The sequence below is a fragment of the Aspergillus bombycis genome, assembly GCF_001792695.1.
Source record: "Aspergillus bombycis strain NRRL26010 chromosome Unknown contig00115, whole genome shotgun sequence".
Classification (NCBI taxonomy): domain Eukaryota; kingdom Fungi; phylum Ascomycota; class Eurotiomycetes; order Eurotiales; family Aspergillaceae; genus Aspergillus; species Aspergillus bombycis.
In genome coordinates, this window is record NW_019170117.1 from 93,342 (window position 1) to 112,238 (window position 18,897).

An 18,897-nucleotide genomic window follows, 5' to 3' on the forward strand; every position below is an offset into this window, starting at 1 on the left:
TGACACAAATGTCCAACAGAAGTACAAGGGAGAAAGGAATTGGAAAAAAAGAAAAAGTAGGGTGAAGGAAGAAAGATAAGGAGATAAAAGAAAAGAAAAAATGATAAAAGGTTTCATGTAGCTTTGAACCATGCTGACATGTCCTCTTAGTGGTATGCATATCCCTCCCAGAAACCCAACCGAGAAACGATAACGAGGTAAAGCAGTACAAACGGGCCACTAAAAAAAAGATAATAGAGAATAAGAACCCTTCAAATCATACATTCCAGCAGAGCTCCGTAATATGGATGCTACATGTCATGAGCGGCATCGGCGATCACCATGAAAATATTCATGTCAGAAATAAGTAAGACATCGTGGCAAGGTCAAGTTCTTCGTATTAATAGAGAATATAGCAAAGGTGCTGATTCTTCGTCAATGCCTAGGTCAATGCTCTAGGGCCTTGCTGTTGAATGTGCTGCAGGAGAGCATCGAATAAACGACCGATCTAATGTCATCTCTGGTTAGTTGCTTGCTCAATCGAGAGAGTGCGGGATAATATTAACTCACCTCAGGTGCCGCCTGGATAAAGGGAAGACGGAAAAAGGTGTAGCTGCGATTCTGAAGCAGTTCCTGCAGAGTTATAATCAATCCCCAAGGATGAGGACGATGAACGATAAGTCGCTCAAGCAGCACCCGGATAATCTGCTGGCGGATGTCGGACTCATCCTGTTCCGAGTAGTCGGAACCAAACAAACGGAGAATCGCGAAACTGAAGAAGTAGGTGTGACTGTTAGGATACCGAAGCTGGTTCGCCATCGCACTCAACAGGTAATAGCGCGCCTCAGGCCGCAAGGCTTTCGCTAGCTTCTCAAGAAGGGCTGAATGAGGGGAGTTGTCAAATGCTGCACGAGTGTTGCCCTTAGATGCATTGGCAGAGACAGCACTCTGACCGATATAGAGCACCAGTGCGTTCAAAAGTACCACATTGACGTTGATTGGCGTGTAGAAAAGGCCGGTCTCTTTGGTAGTTGGGTTGTACACGGCGTCACAAATCTGCTGCAAAGCCGCTTCCGACGCATTTTCGCTCTGAAGCGAAGTGTCAACCACAACCTTGATGTTGGCCTGCTGGAGTGGAGCTGCCGTGTCACCAGCGATCTTTGGCGCTTCCCGCATTTCCTCTAGCCGTTCGACCTTCAGACCCTCTCTAAACGGATCTGGGAGTTTGTGGAAGGATGACGGATAGGCGCTCAGGACAAGGTTTCGAAGCTGAGCGCAGTGTGCGGGGATAACATTGCAGAACTGGAAATGATTTTCCGCCACAAACTCGGGGAAGTCATGATGCAGGATCAGCAAGATGCGAAGCACGCCCTTATACATGTCCTTGATAACATAGGAGATATTTGCAGGCTTGAGTTGCTCGCCGATATAGGCAAGAAGAGCTTGCATGATCTCGCAGTAAGGGCCCCAGCCCGTACGCTCTGGCATGTTCAACATACCTGACATGAAGAACCTGTGCGAGACCAACGCCAGCCAGCCGTAAACAAACGCGGGACAGTACTTAGGTTGGAGTGACAAGAATTTGTTAGCCAAGGCGAACATCATCTCCTGGTGTTGTTCACTCTGTTGAAGGCCGTTCAATGAATATTCGCAAAGGATACTTGAGAAGAGCCTGAAGAAGACGCGCTGGTTGAAAGCTTCCCCCCTCATGACATGATGGTGGTTGAGAACGAGCACTAGCAATGACAGGATCGAATTGAAGTAGACTGACTTGCTAGTCTTGGTAGCTCCTGGCGTCTCGCCCTGGAATTTGACAAGCAGTACAACCAGTTTTGCGAGGGCGTCGATGTAGAGGTAGGCCTCATCCAGGCTGCCATTAGGATTTTGAGACTCATGCTCAAACATTGCAACGGAAATATCGATGCTAAGACGGAAGAATAAGGCAGAATCTTCTTGGTTGTCCATGACTTGTCTCTCATGGATATCTTTGAGGAAAGAATAATAGGTGCGATCAATTGCGCCCGGAGCCTTGTAGATTCCGATCCATTCACTAAAAATGTATTCCATCTGATCACGCTTCGATCTCGACTTATCGTTGAGTAGAGGGTTAACAACTTCAGGAATCCCAGACTCGCGCAGTTTGTTGATAATATCACTGGCAGTTGAAAGACTAGAGTCTTCTGCAAGCCACTGGCTCATAGCTTCAAGGCTGCCTGAGAAGTCAGACCTCAAGGCGGAAGGCTCTTCGCTGAAAAGAACACGGTCCATCAGATTGGCAAGGACATCTAGAGCACTGGTGTTCTTCTGAAGGATAAGCCTTGTCAATATCATATCGACGCGACGAATATCCAAAAGCCCAGCATCAATGAGAGCGACAGTAACTGGGACATTGAACATGTGCTCATCATCAACTTCCGATAGGACCGCCCAGGTGTATCGTGCTACCAGAGACGACATGTCGCACAGCTTGGCAAGAAGATGTACGAGTACTTCAATCTCTAATGTGCCTTGTGTCTGCGAGAATAGACTTGTGCAGATCTTGAGTGACGTTAACCGCGCCAGCTCCTCACCGTTGGGAGATGCGAGAATAGCCCGCAAGGCTTGGTTGTACTCTTGTAGGACGCCGCTCTCTCTTCCGAGATCTCTAACACGCTCCTCAGACGCACTTCTTGCAGCTTGTTGAAGATCGGAAACGATGCTCTCAACCTTCTCGCGTGGACTCTGTGCTTCAAGGAAGCCATTGAGCTGCGACTGTGCACTGACAAGCCCAGACTGCTGCAGCCTGGCATCCTGTTGCGCCTGTGGTGTCCTGTGAGGAACAGCAGGCTGCTCTGCAGGCGTGGAAAGGTTCGGTATGGCGGTATAAGGGTCCTGTAGAACATCTTGGATGCGACTAGAGTCAGTCGAAACATTAGGGATGTGAGTTGTTCCCGGCCCACGAGACTGGCGAGCAAACTCTTCATAGATAGCCAGCTGTTCTTTGTTGAGTCCACCAGGTGCCTGCCGGTAAGGTTCAGGAATAAAAAGCCCCCAGCGATTCATAGATGGATCAATGAATGGTTCATTAGGCCTAGAGGCACGGTGACGGCGACGTGCTTCTAACTGCGGCTCGATGACCTTCTCGATCTCTGGAAGCGACTTTTCTTCTGCTGCCTTCTCCACAATGCCACAGGCAGCATCCAGGTTATCATTTACACACATTAGTATAAGCCCCTCAGGCATAGGCTGGTCCGAATACTCCTGCTGAATCATACGGATATAGTTGGTCATGCTGACCTTTAGAGGTTCTTTGCAAGTGACAAGGGCCAGGCTACCAGCAAGTTGCCTAACCATTATGCCAGCCGCATGTCGGACCTTCTCCTCGTCAGGCTCCATGGCGAAATCCTTTGACACCAATTGAACTGTCGAGATGGAGGCAATGGTTACCGATCGTTCCACCACAGGCGTTATAATTTCTGCAATAGCGCGTTCCACAGAACTGTGTACAATTTGTCGAAGAACGTTAGGGTCAACCATGCTGCTTGCGGACGATGGTAAGACAAGGATCTTATCTAAGCTTGGCAGCGTCGACATGATAGCGGCGGGTGAGAGTCTTTCGTGACGAATGCCTTGGTTGATGTTGGTAAGTGCCATGTCTTCAAACGCTTCGAGACCTTCAGGAATGTTGGCTGTCGACAACGCATCCTCAATGTGCGCTGAACGGTCTCGAATGATGACGGACGGTTCAATGACTTTATGGTCAAGATCAAGGTCTTTACATAGAACCTCTATCTCGAATTTGAGATTCAGTTTCAACTCTGCAAAGTGATAGAGCTCCATCAGAAGTGCCAGGATATCCATGAGCCAAGGATTTGGCGGGTTGAAGACTGTAGATTTGGTAGCCTGGACCAACACTTTACAGGTGAAGGGGATCACGATCGTTAGGCGTTGGCTGTCATAACCTTCCAAGAGAAGCCCCTTGAAGTAAACATTTTTGTGCTTGATTGGCTTATCTTTTGCGATAGTCAAGGATCCAAGCCATAACCCAAGGTTCTTTAAATGTCCACGGTCGGTGGAATTATTCAAAGTGGCCTCGGAATTAAGCAGCTTGGAAACGCTGACGTAGGTTTCTCGCAGAACTTCCGCCCAAAGCACCCTATCGTCAATGCGATCAAGGAGATCAAGATACAACTGCTGGAAGTTAGGCTGCAGTTTCGCCCGTTCTTCCACCAAATACGAAGCAAACCATTGGTGGTGTTGATCACGAAGAACGTCGGTCAGATCTCGTAGCTTCTCCTCGATGTTCTGCTCCGATACGTTGTTCAGAACGAATAGTATCTTGTCCTGCACATCCTCATCGGGATCCTTGTAGACTTCAGGTCGGAGAGGGGAATCAACATGTACAGAAATGAATTTACGCGTTGTTCCGTCAGCGGCAGCAGTCTCGTCCACGACATTACCATTAGTCAAGGATCCGGCCGAAGAATTATCGAGTCTACCAGTATCGGAGTCGCGAGCCTGGTTTCCTTGTTCGTGGAGCACCTCTTCGGCTTTCTGAAAGATTGGAGAGCCTTGCAAAGTCGGAATCTGCAATAATAGATGACAAAAGCCAGCCCATTCTGGGAGTCGATTGATCAATTGCTCGATAGCTTCCACTCCAAACTTGTACATCGGGTCGTGCATGTCATGTTCGCGCACGGCTTCCAAAATCATGCCCAAACCAACCTTCAGAGTGATGCCATCGACAAGTCGGAAGTTAATGATACCACCAAACATGACAGCTGTCTTTGTGAGAGCTTCCAATGGATACTCATGGTAGCAATGATACTCATCGATGAGCCCGTGGACCATACAAGCAAATAAGTCTTGTTCAGCGGGTTCGCGCGAGGACTTATATCGTCTCATCAACTCGAGAATCTCTCTCAGGGACAGTTCTTCATGATACATCTTGCCGAACAACTCCTGCATTTGCTTGTCAACGGCCTCAGGCAAAGAGTTTCCGTTTTCACCGTTGGCGTCGATAATATCGTCAAACCCTTCTCCGTAGTTGATCAACCTAGGATACGTCTGGATACAGATCCGTTGCACTGGTGTAAGATTCTCACGATCACCAACGTATTCCTCCAAGACTGACAGCAAGGTATAGACGGTCTTCACAGCAAGACTGACCATTTGAGGCGCGGGCTGCTCTTTCCTTTGGACGTGAAGCTCATCCTCCGCTTTTATCCTCAGAAACTTGGATAATAAGCTGCCCATATCCATGGGACCCTTCTGAGCCGCATTGCGCACCCATTGTTCCAAGTCGAAAGGCCCCTTACGGTGAGCATAACAAGCAAGATCCATAGCGAGGCCATTTGTATATCCTAGTAGGAAATCCAGCCAATTGTATTCGACAGCATGCTCGTATATGGCAGCAGTAGAAGTCGGATCCTGAGTGAACGTAGTGAAAAGTTGCTCCGCCACCCATTGCTTATCTTGACGCCACGCTCCATGAAGGGCTAACTGGTATCCTTCCTCTTGCTTTAGGATAAAAACAACTAGTGTCCGGAGGACGAAGCTTTGCTGAACAGATGTCCACGGCTGCGGAAGGGTCAATGCTGAGCACAGGAACACAGGGAGGTCATATTGAACGATGGCCTTGATAAGTAGTTGGCTCTCAGCGACTGCCCAGGAGGCCTGAGAGAACAACGAGAGGTCGAACAAAGCTCTCATGGCATCCAAAGACCGTAGGGGTGATTTTGCTGCACGCTCTCCTTGTAAACGAACAAGCTCGGGCCCATCCGCAAAAAAGTCTGGAGGGAAAGTAGCGCGGAGGTTGGGGATTTGCGACACATCGGTTCGAGAGACAAGGAAAGCCGTGAGAAAGGAGAGCTGAGTGTCACGATGTTCCCAGTCACCACCCCAGAGTTTCTGAACATCCAAGGTCGAGTCTTCAGAAGCAGCTGTCAAGAGAGCCGAATATAGCTTGGCGAATTGTTTCGCATCCAGTCTCAAGCCTTCCCGGTCGAAGTTTCGGAAAATCAGAGGCCAGCTTATTTGTTTTTCACCGTAATGTGACTTGACAGCTGCGAGGAATGTTTCAAGCGAAAATTCCTGCCAATATTGAGACAGAACCAAGAATAACAGTGCACTAGCAAGATGTTCCTCATTCCAGCATTCGGAGCCAGCTGAATTGATGGCTTCAGTCACAGCGTCCGGGTTTGAAGTTGCTTTCGGCCCCTTTGAGTGCAGCTGACGGACTAGAGTGTATCTCGGGTTGATGAAATTGAACATTTGCAGGGCAGATGCAATCTCAAAAGGCATCTCCACGCCCAGTCTCGTATAGCGTAGATTGGCCGCATATACGAGCTTAGCCTTCACTTCGTCCGTGAAATTGCGTGGTGGGTACAGAATAAAGCGCTCGATCGTCATTCCGATACATGCATTCTTATAGTCCTTGGTTATCTCCGACGGGGTCGCAAGGCTTTGGAGGAACAGAGGTATCGAGTTGGAGAGGATGGCGTCAGCTAAAAGTGGGAATGGTGAGACACCGATCACTACTAGAAGCATCGAAAGTGGCTGACTTACCCTTTGCGCGCAAGTCCGACTTGTTGGCCATCTTGAAAGCCAGCGCAAGTGAAACTTTCAAGATAGGATCAAGTTTGAAATGATCCAGAAAAGTCGAAAGGTCGAAATCTCGGAAAATATCGCCTTCGGAAGTATCTACCGTCTCCGCGATTTTCTGGGCTTGTTCGATGTCTTGAGATACCTTTTGCATCTCTTGTACCAAGAGAGGATAGTTTCCGGCATTTTCGACAGACTTATTCACACCGGGAAAGATCTGAGGGGCGTTGCCTGTGAGAAGGCGCCTGAAATATTTGGAAAAGACCTCCATGCCGTTGGACTCAACAAGCTAGAAAACGCAATACATTAGGAATATTCCGTGTTGTAATGCTTCCGAATAAAAATGAACTGACTTACTTTGTGGATCTGAGCAGCTTTCGTGTCCCACTTCTCTCGGCCTTCTTTCTCCGTAATTGAATCTAGGAGAAGAAACACTTGAGCAATAGAGATTTTTGTTAGCGAAGACTGGCTTGCGTGAGCTGCAGCTGCCGAGCCTGATTTGTCAGAAGGAAACCCTGTAGGTGAGTTTACCGTTGTCCCAGACGACAACGGAGAGAAGGTGGCGCCTCTGGAAGATCCCGTCCCACCTCCGCCTCCCCCGGAGCCTCCACCACCCGCGATAGAGCCCGCTGTGGAAGCCAGATGTGACCCAGACGACGGGGTATGGGCTCTGAATTTAGGAGACGAAAGAGATTGTCCGGGCTGCTGATGTTGTTGCGAGCCAGATTGGAAGGAGGTGAAGGGTGACGGTGTGGAGGCAGGTGAGGGCGCGTTCCGGCCGCCTGGATAGCCCCGTGCGGAACTCAGAACCGCAGAGAAGGAGGAGGTCAATGGAGATGAAGTTGAACCGCCCGGACAGGACTACTGGACTGAGGTGGCCCTCGGGAGGAGACAGAGGGGAAAGATGACGATGCGAGATTGTTGGTCGCAAGCGGAGTCAGTCCACGGCGAACGCTGGACTGGGACACGGATGGACCCCAAGCAGATTGCTGTGACCTTCCAGGCCTGGTCGTGGAAGACTTATCGGTGCCAGAAGCAATCGACGATTGGGAGGAAGGAGGAGGGGGAGGGAAGGTCATCTAGGAGACGCGATCATTTGATCTGAAGGCGACGACAAATTTTTATTCGTGACGACAGTCGACGGAAGTTTGCAACCTAATTATGACGCTGTATTATATTTAATTGCAATAAGGGTGAATCTTGCGGTGGCAGAGCCGAAATAGGATGGCAATGAGGATGAATGTTGCTTCGTGGCACAGGTTGGAAGTTCCGAGTTAATGACGGACAGAGAAAGAGAGGTTGAGTGGACGGCAGGTGGAGATGATGCCTGAGGCTGACGGCACTAGCTCGGATTGGTACTTAGTTTCTACCTCAGGCTACAGGGCCCGAAGGCTGTCTTAGTACTAGGGCTATAAACAATGATGCCCAAGAGGACTACCTAACGGAAGCAACCAGAGAATTGAGCCCCCTTGAAGTTCTGTATGTGATTGAGAAATAAGGATTATTTTTTACGTAGCACCACTCTATACAAAGCTTACTGTTCCACATTTTTCGCTGTCAAATGTCGCCGGCCTTCTCGATTTTGCTGTATTCACGTGATCCAATGTTCGTAGATTAGGTAATATATTAATCATCATACAGATCGCTGCCTGTCTCAACATCTACGAGTAGTGACTTTGGACTACATGTACTCACTGGGTAGGATTATGCGATCAGAAGAGGGAATGGTGCAGGGTTCACCCCACTACACCAGGAAAGTATCAGTTGGAGATACTGTTATTGCGAATGATAAGATAGGATTTGTTCCTAGCCCTTGTTACTTGTAGGAATCACTGCAGTATTTTGCTTACGCCCTCTGGAGCAGATTCTTGGAGTATTGATTATTTCGATGAGCTGGATCTATGCATCATTAGGATATATTGGGTACAACTCATTTATTCTTTAATTCTACCCTATCAACATAGTACAATGTAACCTGGAATAGAGCTCTAAATTCTTGATCCAACTAGAAGGACTCAAAGACTCTCTAGAGATAATTAACCTCACTTATGAAGGCGGTTTATGGTGGCCCTTACTTGCTACGGTCCGTGCATGACCAGGCTCTGCTTAGGCGATTGACTGTCGGGAACCATTTCCAGGTGACAGAGATATTAGCGTCCAAGGGCCGGCGATGACTCCATCTATTACGATTGAAATTGCTGAAGACCTGTAGAGCATAGGTGCGAAGCAAACATCATATCTAGCTCTGGAGACGAGAATTGCCTTTATATAACGTTTCTTCCTCCTTGATCTAAAGCCAACCCCTATACTCGGGCGTAGGGCATTCCGATACATTTACTATTGAAGGGATAGACAATCATTAATCTGGTAGGCGGGAGTGATGGGGACTTCGAACCTCCTAAGTTCCCTATAAACTTGCCTTTTTTGAAATGCATTCGGCTCGTGGGCAGTATATTAGACGTAGATAGGAAAACCGACGAGTACAAAGAGGTAGATTATGGAGATATCAGTTCTGTATTAGTCAAGAGTTTTAATTTTTCTGTCCGTTTCTTTCCTTTTTTTTTTTTTTTAAGAAAAAGAGATATAAATACAACACCTAACTGATACAGTATGCTGATTTGACTGCAGACTTTGAAGTTTAAGCAAAATACATGGGAAGCTTCCACCACAACTTGTAACACATGCGGACATGACTGCTTGTGTCTTCATCAACTTGGTGTTTATCAAACTCTGTCTGTAGACAGGCTGTCGTTGACAGGGATGACCCTCAACCCTTTGGAATCCTTTTTGGGCAGAGAAAACAGGAAACCACGCACTGGGGTCACATCGCTTTCATCTGTTTCATACAAAAGGAGCCTTGGAGCTCCTGGGCAGAACAAGTGCGCGGTAGTTTGGTAAAGGAGCAAATATGCAAGCCTAGTGTTACTGGGATTAAGAAGGTTCATTCTTTTGTGGAGCGTTTGGAGGGTGACTTACTGTACCTCGATACAGGACCTCGACCCCTTTCCAAAGGGCACAAAATAGCGGCTCATGAGTGAGAGCTTCTCTGGCTCTGTGTGCGCGCTAGACCATCGCAATGGTTCGAATCTGTTGGGATCGGGAAATACATCCGGATCCATATGCATCCAATGTGAGGTCATAGTCTATGTTCTATTGTAAGCGTACTATATTCCCGAACCTCCCAACCATATTTTTGGAGGTTAATTATTTCTGGGCTTTGGGTTGGGCTCAGAACTGGAGTGGTTTTCGTTCAGGGAGTAGCGGTATAATCGTAGGAAAACTTACGCCTTTAGGAATGGTATATGTATCAAATTCTAGGTCCACATCGGGCGACACACGCGGCAAACGAATCAGGGACCCAACTGACAACCTGCACAATACGCAGTTAGCTCACTCTAGGAGACCTACATTCATTAACTGACCTTAACCCTTCCTTGATACATGCAGATAGGTGAGGCAGACTTTCCAGTTCAGACAACGGGGGTAGTTTTTCTGGATACTTCGAAAATAGCGGCTCCAGTTCTCTTTTCAGTTTTTCCTGCTCATCCGTTTGACGTAGAAGACAGTAAACCGTCATTGCCAGGGATTGTGAGACACTGTGAACGGCACCTTGTTGGATTAACTAGGAGAATCAGGATCAGGTCACTTCATGAACATGATATTTTGTCAGCTGAAATACCTGTACACAACGAGTAAACGTTTTTTCATGCATAGTATAGAACAAGTTGTCCTTGAAGAGGCTATCAATACTGTGACATTGGATCGGTCGTTGGATACAATTGTGGGCCGTGATTTGGACTCGAGCGTCTGCCGGCGAGATTTCTATACTCGTAGTATACCGAAGTGAGAAGAGTCCATTGATTACCGAAGGAGAGGAAGCTCTCACATCATCAAAGATTCGCCAGGGAGTCGTTCGTTCCAGTATGTATCTAGCCACCGGGGTGCTGAAGACCCTTTGGGTCTTTTAGCATTGATCATAGCAACTGTAAATAATGGCTGTGTGGCAGACCTTGCAAGACAGGGCAATTGAGCGAACAAGGGGATAGTCGCTGTGCCCATCCTTAAGGTGTTATACCTACCAGTATCAGCAGTTGTTTCGACACAATACACACCAACCGGTATTGAAATCTGGGTCTCCCAGGTAGTCCGTTGAGTCTTCGTGGAATATAACTGATATCGCATCTGTTATCCACCTGTTAATCATCTATCTCATGACCATAGATACTATACATGCTAGCTGTAAGGGAACTGAAGGCACTGGGAAGATTGACAGGCTTTCCGGTGCTCAGCGACTCATCCATCCTCTGCGATAGCACCAGTATACGTGCCACAATCCTGGATTCTAGCTGGCTAACTCCCGCTCTCGTGAAGAGGCAGCTAAACTGCCTACGCAAAGCTCGATGCTTGTCATGCGAGAGAAGGGGGAAAATGACATCTATTCTTGGGCTCAGCCACAGTCGTTAATACTTTTAGTTCAAGAAAATGCGCTACCTTCAAAACCAGTGCCTTGACTAAATCGATTGTACGCATTGGATTTCCTCACAGCTCCTGTCACGTACAGTTTGCTGTAGAAATTCGGATCTCTTATGTGCAGTTCACTCGGAGTAATTCGCACAATGGGCCCTGCAGTCGTACTAAGTTATCTATAAGTTGCTAGGCAATGGAAACGAATTACCGTATTTTTATGCATTTCCTCGATTTGAAGATAAAAATATTGGCCATCTTTGACCCAATCATAGTACCACTGGGTTAGGTATGTCAATCGGGCTAGAGGCGGACCGGGAAAGGCAACAATTGGACTCAAGAAAAACCGGTACAATGCAAGGATAGAAACATATGCTGCGGAGATAGCCACAGCAGTGAGGGTGATATAAAAACCGGGTGCGGTAGAGATGGGCGTCTTGTCCAGCAAAGCGTTCATTTTATAGGATCATAAATGGTTTAGAATAGACTACTGAATGGTTTGGCGTAGGAGCAGTATATATATAGCACCTCTACAGTGTACGCCGACAGATGTAACAGCCAATATAATTAGAATTTCTCGCATGTGCAAGGACTCCTGAATTGTACTCCAAAGCACCTCAGAAATGAGACGAAAGTGGCCTTTCACTGGTGAGATAGTCTTCTGATTGGCCAAAACCCTCACGACTACTAGTAGTACCTTTATTCTATTTATCCATGGACCATGTGGAATGCGGATAATTGATCCATCCAATATTTAAAGGAGGTAGTACTGTTCTAGAAAAGATAAAGTTTCTTAAGTTTTAACCCTAATTTATAACCACGTGACTTGATCTAGATACATAGGTAACTAAGGATAATGTTAGATGAAAGTTTTTAACCTTGTCTTATCAGAATTTATATAGGCCACTAGAATCATTGATAAGATTTTTGTATTTTCGGCCTTTATATGAGTTTATATAGGAAATTAATTTGGTCCCGGCGACCTTATATCAGAAAGAGCCTTTGGAGATCGTTTACTGAGTCTGCATGGCACTACGTGCTACTAGTAGTACGGTACTAGCTTTCCTAGCGTTCAACCACGTGTCTCTAGACCATGTCTCATATAAACAGATGTCAGTCTTCCACATGTTGGGTTTATGAAAATAAGTTCTGGTAGCTTTGTTTTGGCGCTACTAAATGCACGAGTACGCCGTCGTACAGATGGCGTAGAACTTCAAGACCGTCATCATTGTCGATCTAAACGAGACTTGACGGGTGCAGAGTGTTGTAACGAGAAACTTATTAATTGGTGACATTGATCCGCTGCTAGCTGCACTGTCGCCAGCGGAAAGTGCCATCCCCACAACGCCCCTGTCGGAAGGGAACGAGATCAAAAATAAGAGCAAACGTTGTAGTAAGCAACTATATAATCATTAAACGGCTGTCACTAGATACAAGGTGGGATCAATTGATTCAAGACAGACAGAGGATCATGAGCCGCCATAACCCCTCACAGCTTGCGGTTAAGATCGATGAGCATTGACCAGCAACCAGCTAGAGGCCTTCTCTATCAGATTTTGGACATCCGTAGGAATAGTGACAGCAACAGCTGCCAGACCCAAAATACCCCCATGGAGAGCATCTGGCCGCGGCTTCTGCGCCTTTTTCCGTTCTTCAGTAAATCGAAGTCAGACCAGGACGGGGAAATCGTACGAAGCCAATACTTGTACATAGGATCGGGGTAAATGAAGGTATTCTTCCTGGTGACTGGATCCATCCACCAGCTTTGGCAGCCGCTATTGAACACAAGATGGTTCAACTTGTCATGGACCCAAGATAGGTCTCGTTGTTGCGCTTCAGGTTTGACCATAATCGAGTCGGCCTTGCCTTTCAGAACTGGCCGAACAAGACGGCACGAGTAGTTAATTTGACATTCCGAGTGGAAAATAACCGAATGTTGACCAGTTGCAGCATTCGGACCGTACAAGATGAAGAAATTGGGAAACCCGCTCACCACGGTGCCTTTGTACGCCTCGGCGCCGCCGGTAGCATCCCAGACTTGGTGTAGATCCGTACCGTTAATTCCATTAATCTGCATGGGAAATAGCCACTTCTGAGCTTGGAAGCCCGTTGCGTAGATGATTGCATCGGCTGCATGACGGTCACCACTTTTAGTCTCCACATAGTCCGAGCCTACCTTCACCACAGAATTATCGGTCAGAAGCATCTGTGGAGAGTGTAAACAAGCCATGTAGGAAGCGGTATTGACTCGGCGTTTGCACCCAGGCTCGTATCTTGGCTTGAGGATTTTGTGGTATTGGGGCGGCGCGTCGCTTTCAATGAACGAGTAGGTAGCATCCCGGATCTTTTGGCGCATAGCAGCGCCATTGCTGTTCATGTAGAACGAATAAAAGACTCTTTCTAGTTGCCATGCGAGAATGATACGGTAGACGTTCGCTGCGAAGGGAACATGCTTCAGGACAAGTTTGAAGCCTTCCGAGTATTGTGGATTACCCTGCAGTGAACGGCTTAGTGATGCAACTTCCAATAAATCTATGACAGGTTGAAAGAAAATAACTAACCCGCCTGGTCCACCAGTGGGCACTCCGTACAAACTGCGTTACCGTGCCCTGGGGCCCAACATCCTTGACTAGCTCGGGAACAAATTGAGTAGCGGAGGCTCCATTACCAAGGACTATAATCTTCTTTCCCGCAGGGTTAAAGGAGTCGTTCCACCTTGCACTATGAAAGACCTCCCCCTGGAACGACTCCGACCCGTTGATATCAGGAACGTAAGGCCGGTCAAGCGTCCCAATAGCGCTGACCACGACAGGGGCCTCTTTCTTGGAGATTTCTCCAGAGATCGTGTCTTGGAAGGTACAAGTCCATAGGGAGCGTGAATTATCCCAAACTAGACTGACACACATGGCGTTGAACCGACAGTGGGGGAGTATGTCGTACTTTTCGGCAACAGAGAAGAAGTCTTGGCACCATCAACCATGTGTCCTGGAGTCTAACGAAGATTGGGGTACTTACACTGATGGAGCTCATCACGACCAGGAAACATCGTTGTCCAGTCATGTTTTAGTGCAAAGCTGTAAGAATAAAAATGGCTAGGGATATCGCAGGCACATCCAGGGTAGCGATTGTGCCACCATGTTCCGCCAATATTGTCGGATTTCTCGTAGATGGTGAAGTTATCATGGCCCAGCAGTCGTTTCAGCTGGATGGCCATTCCCAAGCCGGATATGCCAGCTCCAATGATGATGACTTCCTTACTTTGAACCATTCTTCAAAGGGTGCGTACCTAGCGGAGGAACTTATGGACTGTTTAAGCCAGAGGCGATTCGAGCACCCTGAGACTGTATTTAAGTGCTCTGTCAAATTATTGAAATATGCAGGCATGTTAGTTGATCTAGAGTAGAATCGCAGCTTGCACATAGTCGTCGCTCTGTATAGTTGCTGGTATACATCGGTTCCAATTGCTTGGCGGCGCTTGCAGTTGCCGTTTCCTTTCCCCACAAATTGGTACTAGCATAAATTTATGTGACTGGTCCTGCTTCTGGGGGAGTCTCCACATTGCCATCGATTTCCACCACTACGATTAAATCCTCTTCCCCATCGCGCGCTTCGATCGGCAATAGCTTCGCTTCTGATCTACACTTTTTGTGACTTACTCATGGATGATGGAGAGAATCGAGTGTCTCCATCCCCCTTTGGACGTCTAAGGAAGCGCAAGCTGCGCAACCCCAGTCGTCAAACGCCTTTTCTTTCTCGCGAAACTATTGTTTCAGGACCTTGCTAGAAGCCTGCATGGAATATGGAAGCGCAGGACAGTGATGCAGCCGCGAGCCCGACTAAGATTCGGTGGAAACGGACAAGGTCGGGATGGTAAGCGACCAAAGCGAAGCCCCATTTAATGAGTGGCTGCAGCTGACAGTTTTCCAGCCTGAAATGCCGTAGCCGTCGCCGGAAGTGTAAGAATACCATGGTATATGGATGGAGTTGCCTATTCACTCACGTATGCCATTGCAGGCGATGGAGCCCGTCCACAATGTAGGAACTGCCAGACTCGGGGGACAACTTGTCGATGGGGACTCAAGGCTTCTTTTCACCATTCGCGCAACCTCAGCTTATCCCATAGTGAAGTTTCTTCCTTATGCGCTATTGAGAGGCGCCGGGAATCTTTGCCGTCTCAGGCACAAGCCGTTCCGACGGTACATTATGCCACTTAGTGATGAAGCGTTAGTGCGTATACTGACATGTCGCTCTAGATAATCGATGAGTCAGAGTCAATTGCTCGTGACTACCATTTCCTTGGCGACACTTACACTTCAGATGCTATTCTAGACCAATCGCATGAGGTGGACAGATCGGGGGTGGATGAGGACGAGAATGAGGATGTGTTTGATGATAAATCTGTCGTAGAGGATGCCACAGCGTTGAAAAGAGCTGGCTGTGGCTCTGAAGGCGAATTGAGTACGCTGGATACATCCTATCTTCATCCACAGGAATCTTCTACGCCTCGTGCTTCAGGAACCAACGATGAGTTAAGTACCGGAGACCTCAGCATCAGTAATCTGCTATGTCAGCCCAACACACAAATCACGCAGTCACTTCAGCCTGCGCTCCTTGAATATGTATTCTCTCCATTATCCGATGTCCATCACTATCGGCCCCATGGCTTAGCTACACATGAGGCTGGGGCGTATATTCCGCCGTTCTCGCTTGGACTGGCGGTTTCCCAGGACGAGTCGCCGCTGCCCGAGCCATTTTTGCCTGTAACTTGCACGGAAAAGGCTCGTTTGATTTCTTCATTCATACAAGAGACTGGAACGTGGTGTGAGACAACCGACTCCAATATGCATTTCACAATGCGATCCCTGCATTCGATGATGAAGTCCACGGCTTTTGTAGCAGCTGCTATGTCTCTCGCCTCCCGCCAACTAGACTACGTCGAGAAAGTGCAGCGGCCAGTCACCCTAGAGCTATATCAATATACGATACAACACCTTCTCCGGCAAGACCCCGCAAAGGCGGAGGCGTCGGTTCTCGCAACCTGCACTCTGCTGTGCGTTTACGAAATGATGGCGTCCGACGTCCATGAGTGGCGGCGGCATTTGAAGGTCTGTTGGTGCTGCCGTTCGCTGCTCTCGCGTATATATTCTTATTACTTCTACAGGGATGTGCTGGCCTTCTTCTGGCAAAGAAGTGGAATGGCTCGAGCCAGGGAATTGTAAAATCCTGTTTTTGGGCGTTTGCCCGAATCGGTACGAATTTACAGAGGCCCAATTCATGGCAATGGCTAATTACTTTGGTACAGATGTATGGGCGGCTTTTATTAGCGGTAAGACGACACTGATCCCAGCTGACTTCTGGTTGGATGATGCATCCATCGAGTCCTTGGCCACGAAGAGAGAAGTGGATGACTACTGTAATTTTGCCATCTTTATATTTGCTCAGATTGTCAATATGTTAGCCGCACCCGGGTTTGGCGCAAGAAAAGCCGGGTCTACACTTGCTGTCTTGGTCTCTAGACTGTGGGGGGAGCTCCAGAAATGGTACCGGCTCCGCCCCCAGGAGGTGTGCCCATTACTGAGGGACTCTTGTCTTCCTCCCAGGGTGTTCCCGGCTGTGATATACACAAGTGCCTCGGCTAGTAAGTTGCTTACTTCCTGCGTATATAGTTCTATTCTGAACCTTCCTAGTTTGCGGCAATACCTTTTACCATACCGGATCCATGCTACTCTTACAAACTGGCCTCATTCCAGAATCGGAGATTTCGTCTTCCCCCGTTAAGGATGCTGTAGGTGTTCCTTGTCACTTGACATCACCCTATATTTGGACCGTAGATGAGCTATAAGAAGTCAATTGAAGTCTCCAGGCTAACCAGCTTTAAGATTGATGTTGTTTGGCATGCGAGGGAACTCTGTGGCATATCTATGTCAAACCCATCTCAGTAGGTTTCAAAGGAGACCCATTTAACTCACCATTCCGAAAGGGATAACAGAGAGGTAACATGGAACTTTGACTGATACATTTAGTGCGAACTGGGTCAACCAGCTTCAACCACTTTATATTGCAGGAGCAGTATTCGCCAGCAAGTCTTCATCCTTATCGGCTTGTCCAGGCTCTTCAGACGATCAAGTGCACTCCCCCCTGTCATCAATACTTAATATCATAAGACGAAATATACCCTCTCATCACGCTCGCTCCACCATGGAGGAAGAATATGCCACGGAGAAGATAATTTTGCTCAAACATCTGGCTCGAATTGAGAATGAAACAGGCTGGAAGACTTCGGATCGAGCGGCCGATCTTAGGAAGCTTTGGGGTTTCTAATTAGGGAAACAGCAATACATTTTGAAGATAGCCAGTTGGTGACGCAGCTCAATGAACATTTTATGCATTACCCTGTCTGGAGAGGAACACCATTTCTTATATCACATGGGGACCGTGCAGCCCGCGTAACCCTTCACTACCTTTTCTACTGCCGAATATATGCCTGCATAACGACAGGGGAGGAAAAGAATGAACGGAGATCTTGTACGAACAGATCCGGCCTCTCGAGGGACGAAAAGTGACCCCCTCGATCATACTCCCGCCAGTAATGGATGTTGGCAGCCTGGGCGGCCCAGTCGCGAGGACACTTGGATTCATGAGTACACACTCTTCCGTTTACTGGACGCACGTCATGGAATATTTGACTTACATGGAGCTGCTCTTTCTTATACATACTGACTCCACAAGGCGCCGAAACATACGTCTCAAAAGTCTTCTCAGCCTCACGCATACCACGGCCGAACGCTTCCCTGTAAAACCGCAGACCGGGAGTGGCGCCCTGAATCCAATGCATCATCACCAACGTGATGAGATCTGTATCATTCAAGGCATCATGCACGTCGCCCCAATCGTGAAACTTCTCCACAAACCACGCGAGTAGTCCGAGGGGAGAATCCCCCAACGCGAACCCTAATGTCTGCGGCCGGGTCTTCTGCTCCTCAAGGTACCCACTCTGATCCTGCTCGAAGTTCCGGCGCACCCGCAGCGACTCGTGCTCGAACTCCGAGTACGTCAGCGCTGACAAACACCAGCGTAGATAGGCACATGGTGCCGACCACAACGTAGGAGGAGGCACTGGAAACATGTTCAAATGCTGGGCGCGCACAACCTGGGGGTGCTGGATGGCGATGGAACGTGTGATGAAGGACCCGAAGTCGCCGCCTTGGGTCACGAACTTTGGGTATTCCAGAACGTCGGTCATTAGGATCTTGTACGCGCGCGCAACCACGTTGGGACCGACGCCGGACTTGGAGGGCGCGGGCGAAAACCCGAACCCGGGGATTGATGGGGCCACGAAGTGGAAGGCCGGGTCTTTTGCGCCCTCGGGCTCAGTCAGGGGGCGCACAACGCGCACCGCTTCCACAAAGGAGCCGGGCCAGCCGTGGGAGAATAGCAACGGGATAGCATTTGGCCTGGCAGACTTGGTGTGGGTGAAGTGCAACACCAGGGGCCCGTAGCCGGGGACGTCAATCTTGACTAGGAAATGGTTGAAGATAGCATTCAGGTGGAGCTGTTGTTCTAGATTAGTGACTGTGTGCTAGCTTGTCACACAGGGGGAAGCTCAACGCACCTCTTCGGCCTCCCAGTCATAGTGGTCCTTCCAGAACTCTGCTAACTGTTTTACGCGCGAAACCTTGGCTCCTTGAGCCCAGTTGTTCTCGCCAAAATCGGTCTGTTCTTCGGGGTATCGGGAGAGAGCTAGCTTCTGCTTGGTCAAATGGAGCAATCCCCGGTCTACGTGTAGCGTATATGGCACCGGTGTGTTAAATTTGAGGTCTTTCAGCGGAATCGGGGATTTAAATCCCATTTTTTGTCGTGTGTTGTTGTACG

The 18,897-nt window shown here is 48.3% G+C and overlaps 4 protein-coding genes across 4 annotated transcripts; 1 reads left to right on the top strand and 3 right to left on the bottom strand.

The window, feature by feature from the left end:
* Window positions 1–421: 421 nt before the first annotated feature.
* Window positions 422–7,640, bottom strand: ABOM_010415 (CCR4-NOT core subunit CDC39; the record flags this gene model as incomplete). The annotated part of the gene is made up of 5 exons (XM_022537543.1): window positions 422–487; window positions 550–6,464; window positions 6,526–6,850; window positions 6,919–6,980; window positions 7,508–7,640. The coding sequence occupies 5 exons, from the start codon at window positions 7,638–7,640 to the stop codon at window positions 422–424; spliced, it is 6,501 nt and encodes a 2,166-aa protein (XP_022385044.1).
* Window positions 7,641–12,527: 4,887 nt separating this feature from the next.
* ABOM_010416 (flavin-containing monooxygenase) lies at window positions 12,528–14,293 on the bottom strand (the record flags this gene model as incomplete). Its single annotated transcript, XM_022537544.1, has 4 exons — window positions 12,528–12,676; window positions 12,718–13,519; window positions 13,587–13,987; window positions 14,041–14,293. The coding sequence occupies 4 exons, from the start codon at window positions 14,291–14,293 to the stop codon at window positions 12,528–12,530; spliced, it is 1,605 nt and encodes a 534-aa protein (XP_022385023.1).
* Window positions 14,294–14,824: 531 nt separating this feature from the next.
* Window positions 14,825–17,346, top strand: ABOM_010417 (Zn(II)2Cys6 transcription factor; the record flags this gene model as incomplete). The annotated part of the gene is made up of 9 exons (XM_022537545.1): window positions 14,825–14,895; window positions 14,953–14,981; window positions 15,040–15,221; window positions 15,279–16,130; window positions 16,187–16,274; window positions 16,328–16,663; window positions 16,713–16,810; window positions 16,905–16,963; window positions 17,049–17,346. 9 exons carry the CDS (start codon window positions 14,825–14,827, stop codon window positions 17,344–17,346), a joined length of 2,013 nt encoding a protein of 670 aa, XP_022385022.1.
* A 145-nt stretch (window positions 17,347–17,491) lies between these two features.
* Window positions 17,492–18,874, bottom strand: ABOM_010418 (epoxide hydrolase family protein; the record flags this gene model as incomplete). Its single annotated transcript, XM_022537546.1, has 3 exons — window positions 17,492–17,653; window positions 17,717–18,577; window positions 18,638–18,874. The coding sequence occupies 3 exons, from the start codon at window positions 18,872–18,874 to the stop codon at window positions 17,492–17,494; spliced, it is 1,260 nt and encodes a 419-aa protein (XP_022385046.1).
* Between the last annotated feature and the right edge of the window lie 23 nt (window positions 18,875–18,897).